The sequence below is a fragment of the Crocuta crocuta genome, unplaced genomic scaffold (assembly GCF_008692635.1).
Source record: "Crocuta crocuta isolate KB4526 unplaced genomic scaffold, BGI_CrCroc_1.0 scaffold167, whole genome shotgun sequence".
Taxonomy (NCBI): Eukaryota; Metazoa; Chordata; class Mammalia; order Carnivora; family Hyaenidae; genus Crocuta; species Crocuta crocuta.
In genome coordinates this window covers 12,759,391-12,771,552 of record NW_027532406.1, presented here as the reverse complement: position 1 = coordinate 12,771,552, position 12,162 = coordinate 12,759,391, and the positions used below count along the sequence as shown (strand labels likewise).

At 42.7% G+C, this 12,162-nt stretch overlaps 1 protein-coding gene across 3 annotated transcripts in view; it reads left to right on the top strand.

Annotated features, from left to right (window-relative positions):
• Nucleotides 1-11,678, top strand: part of ARID5B (AT-rich interaction domain 5B) — a 180,654-nt gene extending 168,976 nt beyond the window's left edge. For all 3 annotated transcript variants that reach the window (XM_077778729.1, XM_077778728.1, XM_077778730.1), the window contains 2 exons: nucleotides 1,745-1,943; nucleotides 5,538-11,678. In XM_077778729.1, the coding sequence (XP_077634855.1) occupies nucleotides 1,745-1,943; nucleotides 5,538-7,703 (2,365 nt within the window). In that variant the 3' untranslated portion in view covers nucleotides 7,704-11,678. The remainder of the gene's footprint in view (nucleotides 1-1,744; nucleotides 1,944-5,537) is intronic.
• Nucleotides 11,679-12,162: the final 484 nt, after the last annotated feature.

Below are 12,162 nucleotides of genomic sequence, written 5' to 3'. Positions count from 1 at the left end.
GAACAGTTTCCAGTTTTAGCAGCTGTAACATGTTTAAACTCAGTTTGTAATGGGATCTGAAGATAACTATTCCCCATGGGCTGTGTTGATCTTCATGGCTGGCCCACTGCCAGATGGAGGGCTCGAAACTATTATTCACGCCTCCTTGCACATACCTTGTCTGAGCATGCTCAGTAGATGAATTTTGTTTCTAATATGCTGTAAATCGGGATTTCATTTTCCCATAGTTTCCTTGGTATTTTATTAAACACTGAAGTGTTATCACAAAAGCCCCCACGTCTGTACTCGCAAACAGTTGTGTGTGTTTAGGTAGCTGAGATCCAAATTGCCTAGTTAGAAGCTGATTTTAGGATAGCTAACAAATATCCAAACCAAAGAAGTTTTTGCCTGGAAGTCTTAGTTTAAAAATAATTAGGGTTCCCAATATTTGAACAGATTTACGTTGTTTATAAGCCAAGTACATTTTCTTCATTGAGTCAACTTGTCTTATTTAAAACAAATTATGTTTGCCGTATTAAAGTTCATATTTTTAAGGCTGAGTCTTGTATTAATCCCACAGTGAGTCATTAATCATACCAAATGCATTATAAAAACTTTAATCACTGCAGTTGAAACTGAGATTGTAATGCAATCCATCCCTTTTAATTACATCAGCTATTTTTCCCTTTCAGATCAAGAGCTCTGTCGCAAAGGGAAAACAGATTAAAACTAGAGCTGTTTGATGTTTCTCTTTTTAGAACAATTTTATGTACTTTGTTTAAAAAGTTATATAATTAAAATGCTTGAATTTTTCAGCCCTCTAATTTTCTTGGCTTGAGTGGTCTGTCCGCCCTTCTTCTCACTGGGGCTGTCTTTTGTTTGGCACCCCAGTACGGGTGGGAGTCACCCACCCACCTCAGAGCTCCCACCCACCTCAGAGCTTGGGATAAGACAGCTGTCTCTCAGCCACATTGTGCTTGCCTCCCATTAACCTCTTTATCTTAAGTGTCTGGTCTATATTTTAACATGAATGAAAATATAAACTTTGGAGACAGGCAGAACTAGGTTCAAATTCCATCTCTAACAAATGGTATGATGCTTTAAGCAAATTGACCTTTCTGGGGCCTCCCTTGCCTCATCTCTCAAAAAAGGGATAGTAATAATGGTAATAATAATATTATAATAACAATTAAGTAACACTCCATAAAGATATTGTGGAGATTACATGAAATAATGTATATAATGCATCTAGAACATTACCCAGCATGTACTAGTACATACTTAGAATATCATCTTCATGAGGTCAGGGGCTTTGAATGTTTTGTTCACTGTTGTATCTCAGTGCTTTGAACACTAAGCACACAGTAAGTGCTCAAGAAATAATTGTTGGCAGAACAATAAATGAATGGCAGCTGTCATTAGTGTTGCTATTATTGCTGTGATAATATTGTTGGCACTTAGCCAGGCTCCTTGAGCTGTGATAATGATGTTGATTTTGGACACTTCCATCGGTATCTTTGGTATACAGATTCATAAAACCAGAAAGATGTCTTGCAAGGAAGTATGTAAGTTACCAGGGGCTGGTTTTGACCTAGGAAGTAGATCCTGGAAGTGTGGAGTAAGTTTCTAGAAATGCACTGGTGCCAATGGAGATGAAGTCATTCACTAAATTGCTTGTATTTGGAAAAGAAACTAAACCCCAATAGCATCAATGCTACCTGGAATTGCCTCCCATGATTGATCATCTCTTCTGATATCCTTCCAGATTAATCCTACCATATGAAAGGTTTATTAAAGGAGAGGAAGATAAGCCCTTGCCTCCAATCAAACCTCGGAAACAGGAAAACAGCTCACAGGAAAATGAGAATAAAACAAAAGTATCAGGAACCAAACGCATCAAACATGAAATCTCTAAGAGCAAGAAAGAAAAAGAGAATGCCCCAAAGCCCCAGGAATCATCAGAGGTGAGTTGCTATTCTCCATAGAAATATCTGGGTGAGACGCATACTGTCCTGTGTCTTCTGGAACCCTACATCCAGAGCCCTGTCCCTGCCTACTCACTGCCCTAGATGAAGAAATCACATCATCTCAGCTCCACGGGTCCCTGTAGAGTGGATCTGTTGGTTTGCTCAGGAGCTGGAAGGCAGGGCGTGGTATTAAATGGATGGGCCAATAACAGGACCTAGAAAGATGGGAACATCCTGTAGAAAACTGATAGCAAATGCTGACTTTGAGATAGAAGGAGTCAGGGCTTTAGCTCTGGGAAGCCAAGGGACTCTTGTGTGAAAGATGTGGCTTCTTTGTCATTTCACAGCCAGTCTGAGGAGCTGGCGTGATTCTAAAGCACACTTTGTGGGTTCTAACATATCTAGGGATGTTGAAATGATGTGCCATGTTTCCACAGGACTGCCCTAAAACTTCAGAGATTTGTTTGCCTCCCATAACTGACCTCTGTGCAAGAGCCTTGGGTCAGGACCAGTTTAGAAACATCTTAAGTATACGCTATTTATAGGAAAATTTTGAAATTGTTCCTCTGAAACCATTATTATCTCTCATGTTAAAAGGTAGTTTCTGAACCTTTTAAAACAAGCCCTAGCTACCCACAGCCCCCAACAGCCCTTTGGTAGAAGCCATTACTGTCAGTGTACAGCCAGTCATGGAGGCTGATCTGGGCTCTGTTTCAACATGAATAATAAAAAACCCTGCTGCCCAAAAAAAAAAAAAAAAAAAATAGCAGCCACATTTGGAGACAGCATGTTCTAGGATTCAACCCCAGAGGGAATTTTGGTGCTGATATTAAACACCCCCTAAAAATCAGGTTTATAATGAACACACAAGAGACTCACTAATTAAACACTGGCTTAAAACACACACACACATACCACCACCACCACCACCACCATCACCACCACCAACAACAACCTTCTAACTAGAAATTAACCTACCCAACTGACTCCTGTGTAAGAAAAGATTATTAATACCAAGAAAAGGGCTTATTTTTTTTTTATTTTTGTTTCGTAATTATTCTAAGCTTCAGTAATTAAAAGAATGGGGGGAAAAATGATGCAGAGATTTCTAAACATCTGCAAGCTTGCAACATAAATGGCCAAAAGCAAGGAAATTCCAAGTTAAGGCTGACATTCCATTCTTCCTTTATCCTGTTGGCCTGGTGATTTATTATAAGGTTTTGGATCAGCGAGTTCTATTAGATACCATATGTACAGCATCGCCAAAGCACCAGAGGACAAACTGAGGCCAAGGGGCCAGCTGACCTTTGAGTGGCTCCACGTTGGGGATGAAATTCGAAATGGTTGTTTTGTGAGACTGGGGAGGAGTCCTCAGCCCGCTGAAGCCCCTCAGCTTGGGGAATGACTGTTGCCAAGAGTAGAGCCTGACTCCCTCCAGATCACAAAAATCCTTCAGGCCTTCAGGCTCCCTGTTTCTCCTAGGCCTCAATGCCTCAGGGCACTGTAAGGTCTGGAGTATCAAAGGTTATCATGATCAGGTGATCTCAACTACCTAGACTTTCACACCCTCTCCAAGGCTGACCTTAGAGTAAGAATTGCTGCCCGCCTCCAACATAGACCCACCCACGTGTTTGACCAGGTGTATTTCTCCTTGTTGTGTGTTTGGGGTTTGGATTTTATTGTTGTTTTTCTTGATGTTTTCAATATGAAGCAGTGAATTCAATGGAGATTGGAAGACTTATAAAGTCCTTCCAGTCAAACCCACTATCTTCAGGTAATTGGATTGCAAGTTGCATGGTGGGAAGGTACCATTTAACACATCAAGGCAGACATAAAATGCCATCCCAGAAAAACGGTCCTTTACTTTTTTCTTGCCTAGCTTTCAGAGACCATAAAACTCTATGTAACTGAAAACCTAGATCCCAGAAACTTCAGTGAGATTGAGTATCCCCTATAGCTTTACTTCAAACCACAGCCCCATCAGAAACTAACATTTAAATGCAATTTGCCTTTTTCCCTTGCTGTATTCATTTTTCTGTATTTTCGTGTAATGTATAAGCTCAGGGGACCAATGATGATTGTTAATGTAGAACAAGTAATGATATTTGTACTGGAAAAGGCAACTATTAGTACAAGAAAAAAAAAGAAAGAAAGAAAGAAAAGAGAAGCAAAAGCTCTTAGGTTTTACACATCCCTAAAACACAGGGTTATCTACAAGTAGATTTAAGCAGAAATCTCTGAAAGGGTTTGAGTCCTCAAAATGTTTGTTTCTGTGCACCCCTACACCAGCACCCTCAGTCTCACCCAAAGATGTTAATGTGGTTTACAGTTCTTTTCTTAACAAAGAACAACGTCAAGGGATGAGATGGGGCGGGGGGTTGGAGGGGGTAGAAAAACGACCAGCTCAATACAACTGTTTTGTGACTGTTCTCCTCTTAGACATGTCAGGGCAGAGTGACAGTTTTGAAAGGGCTTGTCAGCCAGCTGGGTCACAGATGGAGAGTTAAAATGACCTCCTAAGGTCAAACTTTGCACAGCTACATAATACAATGAATGGGTCAAATTGTACCCACAACTTCTGTCAATAGGGACACATAAAGAGCATCTATCTCATTGACCACAATGTATTTCAGTGAACAGAAAAGCTGTATTTGTGGTGGTGCTCATTGCCTGAATTTTGATAACTTCATTTTCAGCTTTAATAGAAATGTAGTTTGCTGCCACCTAGAAGGACTTCGAGTCCTTCTGTCCCTCAGGTATACAGGCTGACATTGCATCTGCATAATTTTTTAATATTTTAGCATTATCTGCATGTCATATGGCACCGAAGAGAAATTAACACTTAAGCATTGCTACTTTTATGCATCTTTTTTCTTTTTTATTTCCGAGAGAGAGAGAGAGAGAGAGAACATGAACAGGGGAGGGTCAGAGAGAGGGAGACACAGAATCTGAAACAGGCTCCAGGCTCTGAGCTGTCAGTCAGCACAGAGCCCGACAGAGGGCTCAAACCCACGAACTGTGAGATCATGAGCTGAGCTGAAGTCAGATGCTTAACCAACTGAGCCACCCAAGAGCCCCTACTTTTTTGCATCATATTGAACACATTAGGATGGGATTTGCTCTCTCAACGAAAGACAAGGAGTTCTAGGAAGTTTGTTGGCTGTTTATGATATGGGGTTGGTTGGTTTTTGAAAGAGAGATGCTTTCAAAAAAAAAAATCTTTCTCCAAAGTGTCATAAAGCACAACATGTAATTTTAAAACCCATTTGAATAATTGACTGATTTGACAAGAAAACAACCTCAGAATTAACCTATATATTAGAATCAAGGAGTGATAAGATTGTGTACACTTTGCTATTTTGATAGGTGTCTCACAAGGGACTAGAGCACACACCTCCCCTCATGTTTCTATAATTTAGATTTCTTTGTTTAGAGCTGTGATTGGGGGGTAATAAAGCTTTATAGAAACTCCCTGAGCTGATTGACAAGCCTGTTTTCAAGAAAAACTGCTGCGTGTAATATTTTGTTTTATAGCAAAATGTGTCAACGCATTTGGCTTCCTTCTGACTGTCTTTTGAAATATTTTATCAGGTCTCATCAGAGCCAGAGAAGGAACAAGAGACTTTAAATCAGAAGAGCATCACGGAGCCTCTCCCAGAAGCAGACGTGAAGAAAAAAATAGAAGGGTACCAGGATCTTGCAGTGAGGCCCCTGGGGTCTAGGGCAGACCCAGAAAAGGACAATGACACAGATCAAGGTGCCGACAGTGAGAAGGTGGCGGAGGAGGTGGGAGAGAAGGGGCCTGCTCCTCCACTCCTGAGTGCCCCTCCGGCCCCTGAAAGGGGTCCAGCCCCCATCCCCGGGGCCAGCAAACAGCCACTCACCTCTCCCAGCACTCTTGTGGACTCGAAACAAGAACCCCAGCCCTGCTGTTTTACAGAGAGCTCTGACAGTGACCTCCAAGAAGCGCCCTTCACTGGCTTCCCCACCTCACAGCCACCCCTGGCAAACCAGAATGAGATGGAGGATGACAAGCTGCCTGCAATGGCGGATTACATCGCTAACTGCACCGTGAAGGTGGACCAGCTGGGCAGCGATGACATCCACAATGCCCTAAAGCAGACCCCAAAGGTCCTCGTGGTTCAGTCATTTGACATGTTCAAAGACAAAGACCTGACTGGGCCCATGAATGAGAACCACGGACTCAATTACACCCCTCTGCTCTACTCAAGGGGCAACCCAGGCATCATGTCCCCCCTGGCCAAGAAAAAACTTTTGTCCCAAGTCAGTGGGGCCAGCCTCTCCGGCAGCTACCCTTACGGCTCCCCACCTCCTTTAATCAGCAAAAAGAAACTCATTGCAAGGGATGACCTGTGCTCGGGTTTGTCCCAGGCCCACCACGGCCAGAGCACGGACCACATGGCGGTCAGCCGGCCGTCGGTGATTCAGCACGTCCAGAGTTTTAGAAGCAAGCCGTCGGAGGAGAGAAAGAGCATCAGTGACATCTTTAAGCATGACAAACTGGGTCGATCAGATCCCTACCGCTGCAGTCTCTCTAAGCATCACCTTAGCCCTCTTGCTGACTCTTATGTCCTGAAGCAAGAAATTCAGGAGGGCAAGGAGAAGCTCCTGGAAAAAAGGGCGCTCCCTCACTCCCACATGCCTAGCTTCCTGGCTGACTTCTACTCCTCTCCTCACCTCCACAGCCTCTACAGACACACTGAGCACCACCTTCACAACGAACAAACAGCCAAGTACCCTTGCAGGGACATGTACAGGGAATCAGAAAACAGTTCTTTCCCTTCCCACAAACACCAAGACAAGGTCCACGGGAATTATCTCGCATCGCTACATCTGCAAGACAAAAAATCAGCCACGGCCGAAGCGCCCACAGATGATCAGCCGACGGACCTGAGCCTTCCCAAGAACCTGCACAAGCCCACGGGCAAGGTCCTGGGCCTGGCGCACTCGGCCCCAGGACCCCAGGAGAGCAAGGGCGCCCCCCACTTCCAGGTCCTCAACAGCCAGGGTCGAGACTGTCACCCCAAAGCCTGCCGGGTATCGCCCATGACCATGTCGGCCCCTAAAAAGTACCCCGAATCGCTCTCCAGGTCGGGAAAACCTCACCACGTGAGGCTGGAGAACTTCAGGAAGATCGAAGGCATGGTCCACCCCGTCCTGCACCGGAAATCGAGCCCCCAGAACATTGGTGCAGCGCGCCCCATAAAGCGCAGCCTGGAGGATTTGGACCTTGTGATTGCCGGGAAGAAGGCGCGGGCGGTGTCCCCCCTGGACTCAACCAAGGAGGCCTGTGCGAAGGAGAAGGCCTCGGAGCCAGAGAGCGAAGGTGGCAAGGCGGCGCACAGTGCGCACTCGGGGGGCCAGTCGGAGGGCCACAAGCTTCCTCTCTCCTCCCCCATCTTCCCAGGTTTGTATTCTGGGAGCCTGTGTGGCTCGGGCCTCAACTCCAGGCTCCCGGCCGGCTATTCCCATTCTCTGCAGTACTTGAAAAACCAGACCGTGCTTTCTCCACTCATGCAGCCCCTGGCTTTCCACTCGCTTGTGATGCAGAGAGGAATCTTCACGTCGCCGACAAATTCTCAGCAGCTTTACAGACACTTGGCTGCGGCCACACCTGTAGGAAGTTCGTATGGGGACCTTTTGCACAACAGCATTTACCCTTTAGCTGCTATAAATCCTCAAGCTGCCTTTCCATCTTCTCAGCTGTCGTCTGTACACCCCAGTACAAAACTGTAAGCCCAGAGCTGCACTCCTTACCCTGGGGGTAATGGCTTGTAGAATTAGAAGTCAGTATTCCTTCTAATCCGGGGGTAAGATCAGTCCCAGCCAAAGGGGCCGAGAAGAGAGGTGAACATACCTGATTTTTCCTGGGAAGACTCCAGCCATGGCTGGTTAGTCTTGCACCCCTTCCAACACAGATGCCCTGGTACCTAGATGGTTCCCTTTGCACGTGGGTCTTGAGAAGGGATTTTTGTGTATCCAGGAAGAATTTAGAGGACCCCGTCTTAAGGATGGTCAGGAACAATCTGGGCAAAAAAAGGGGGGGCAGGCTTTTCAAAGGAAGGGGCGAGGAAGACTGGCAAATGTTTGCCAAGGGATGCCCCTCTTCCCATAAAACTCTCCAAGGTTCAATCAATGCAATGTATAGAGAAACTTCAGTAGATCTTTCATTTTGACACTATTAAACAATCCAGAGAAGTAAACACTGTTAAAATGACTGTATATATTTGCTTCTTAAAACTACCCGTATCACTGTTTGCTGACCTAATTTATATACAGGTAGTTCCATTTTCTCCCAGTTCCTTCTTGTCTTTTTTTTTTTTTTTAATTAAACAGTATCACTTTTGTTTGCAGGTCTTTTTGTTTTATTTTGTTTTGCTTTGTTTTGTTTTAAAGGCTGACTGACTGTCCTAGTTGTTGATGTGTGTTTGTAATTTTTCCACATCTTATCATTTTGAGCAGCTTTGGGTGGTAAAGTTATTGTTTACAAATTGAAGCAACTGATTCTAGTGGAACAAATGAAAAAGAAACAGTTGAGCACACAATAGTGCAAAGAATGTTCCTTTGCAGATCCACAACTTAAGGATTTTGTTCCTCATAAATGGCATAGTCGAAAGAGCTTATACACTGCTTACCCGGCCAAATGCTTTGCTTTGAAGTATTGGGTTATGTGAAAATATCGAGCATTGTCCTTACCTTATCTAGGCTGTGAAACTGTCCTACATACCAGAGGAATCATAAAAACAAAAACCTCACTGGCAGCAAGCTGCTGAATAACAAGAGTCTAGAGGACATATTTGTGGGCTGCTCAGATATTTTAGGAATTTCAGAAATTAGAACAGAAGCCAAAATGATTTACATTGGTGTTGGCACTGATCCCTTTAAACAGTGTGGGAAAGGGGGTTGGGGAAGAAGATGGAGCTCAACTATCCAGAAGAAAAGGAGCAGCTGGAGGCCCAGGCACCTGATACCTTCCCTGGGCCGCACGCGATCTTTGAGTAATAGGTAGTCACATGGCCTTCACCAAGTTGGTTTCTTGTTGTTCTCAAGAAGAACCTCCCAGCCCACATCTCTGGGGATTATTGGCATCCTGGATTACCCATTTCAAAAGAAGTCCTCTTCTTTGGGTTTATGGGGCGTTAGTTTTGTGTGTGTGCACGCACATTTTGTGGTTCATGTCGTGTTTTTAACCACCTGGCAAGACAGCCCACTTTACGATTTCTTTTATTGTTGGAAGAAATGGTCAAGTTGTTCAAGCAGTCAAAAGATGTGGAGAATGTGTATGGTCATTCTCGCCACTTTATTCCATTCGCTGCTGGGATGTAACATCGAGGTGGATGAATTTTCTAAGTGTGTTAAGAGTCAATCGATACAGAGCGGATTTTCTTTCCAAGTCCCATCCCTGCTGATTAAGACTGCTTTGATGAACTCCCCAGCTAACCCTCCCCTCCCCCAACACTACCAGTAGACATTAGAACCACAGTTAACCAGTCTTTTACCTCTGAGATATTTAATTCTATGAAAATTGATGACAATTTTCAACTTCTAAATAGGTAACTCGACTGCAAAATAATCACAACTGGTAAACAATGACACTGCGGCTCTTAAAGCCATGCATGCCATGCATTTGTATTGAAGCGTCTCCATGACATGAAGCCAAATATTCAATGTAACATACTTAATATCCAAAGGTGGAAACAAAAGAATGTAGAGACCTAGTGTTAAGAGTTCCATTTGCTTCAATTAATTATTTACCTTCCTGTGGAATTTTACGTATATATATATATATATATATGCACACACACATATATATATATATAATAGAACCATAGATAGACTAGTAGAATATAGATTATAAATGTGTGAGTGCAGATTATCCTGCTATTGCACAAGATGGAGGGGGGAAATAAATCTCAATTCCAGCTGGCAAAATGCTAGCCAGGACACATGTAAGAAAGTTGCACTAGATTGAATGGTCACAGGATCAGAGGACATGGAAGAAAAAGGAAACTCCAGTGTTTCTGCAGCAGAACATGGGCTAGACCCTGCCTGGTTTCTAGGAGTCTGTTTCTCAAAGGAGTGGGGTCCGTCTGTCCCTGGTGGGGCTCACCTATCAGTTTGGGATATGGGGCATTTGTTTTCCCCGCTAAAATGATTTCAGTCTGGTTTCATCATGTTGGAATTCGATCACACCATTTTCAAACAATGTTAACATAGTCCAGCTTTTGTTTTTCTCCTCTCTTCCCGAGAGGAGACTCGCTGTTTCTGTCTGAGGAAGCTCATACCCTCGGCAAAACATCAGGACAAATAAAGAGAAATGGGGGTATACATTCCCAACAGAAGCAGCATGTTATTTGTTTTAAAACTCTGAACAGAGATCTTGGAAATCTTTCAAAAAGACCATTGAATTCTTCATTGGCTGAGAACTACATTTTAAAAAGTCTTAAATAGGGCTTTGTTTGCATTGTTTGAGTTCAAGGGGCCTTATTATTGAATGGAATTGCCCAAGTCTTTCTTTGTGCAATCAAACCATTGTTATTGGTAGTTTAGTAAAGGAAACTGTGGAATCTAATTGGCAATGGAGTCATAAATCTATTTACTGAGTGTGGCTTCCAAGAAATGTTGCAATTCAAAATAGCACTAAGTCCATGATTTACTGGAGATTTGGAGATTCTAAATAATATCTTAAAAAAAGAAAGAAAGAAAAAAAAAGCCTTTCCATGCAACTTCTGGTTTAACGTTTGGCAACTTAAAAAAACAAAAAAGCAAAAAAATGAAAAAAATGAAAAAACAAAACAAAACAAAAAAAAATGCCCCGGCCCAACTGAGTTTCAGAATTAAGTATTCTTCTAGTAAGTGATTGGAACTTGTAATATTTGCCACAGGACTGACTTATTTATTTACTAGCTAGAAGCTCTTAAGTTCACTTGTTTATCAGGGCATATACAGAAGGGTTTGTTAAAACTCAGTGTTGACTTTACAACTTTCTGACCTGGTGCATGAATTCTCAAGTACTGTATTTCACTGTGTTGGTGTGTCTGATGGAAATTTTGAGGTGATCCCACAAAAATATTTTATGTAGTGTGCCTTCAAAGAGAACCATTTCTTTCTCTTCACTTGTTGTCCCACAAAGTCACATTTGGTGGTGGTCAGCCAAGTCCCATCCGGTCCAGTTTTACTCTTGTCCCAGATTTAAAGAGAAATGGGAACAAGTTTGCCCTGGTGAGACCCACATCATTGCAATGAGTATCTTGAGCACTTAAATTCCAGTGTTGGCTGTTGATGTATTTGATATTCTGCTTGTCTCCCCATGGTTGAAATATGTCTGAAAAATAGCAGCATAATCTCTTGGCTGTTTATACTTTTTTAAACTTTCCTGTGTTGTAAATATTGTATACTTTTGGTGATTCCAGCTATGTAACCTCTATGCTCTGTAAGGTGATTATTTGTATATAGCAACATGGCCCAGTGATATTACATAGTTTCCCAATGGAGAGGTTATTGAGTAACCTTTGCATTAGTTTAAACACTACCAGAAGAATGCTGAGCCAAAACTATAAACACTCAATTTTGTATGTTTTCCAAATTGTACTTATTACTGCTTTTGATACTGTATTACGTGCCAATAGTTTCCCAATCACATAGCAGGCAAGAGATATTTTGTACTTTTTGATCCACTGTAATATTTAATAAAAAATGTTACTATCTGTTTCCTTTTGGGTGTGTGCAATCTGTTACTTCTTCCTGAGGAGTCCTGTGGCCTCACCAGCCTTTTTTGCATCCTGTTGCTTCCAAATTGGATAATAGAGGTTATGATGACAATGATGATGATGGTGGTGGTGGTGATGGTGGTGGTGATGGTGGTGGTGATGGTGATAGTGGTGTCTACTTTGTTGAGAATCTGCTGGGTGCCCAAGTGACATACAGTATCTTTAGTCTTTACACCCCCTTGTGAATACAGGTATGCCCATTTTACTGAGAAAACTAAAGCTTAGAGAAATCAGTCAACTTGCCTAAGGTCACCTAACTAACAAATTAACAGAGTCAGGATTTGAACCCAGAGTTCTTAAGTCTATGACTTCCTTTTCATCCTATGCTTCTCTCCTGGCAAATAACAAAAGTCACTGTCTATTTACTTGGTCAACAAAGATTTACTCATCCCTCACTGCCAGGCTTAGTGTTAGGGAGCTAAAAA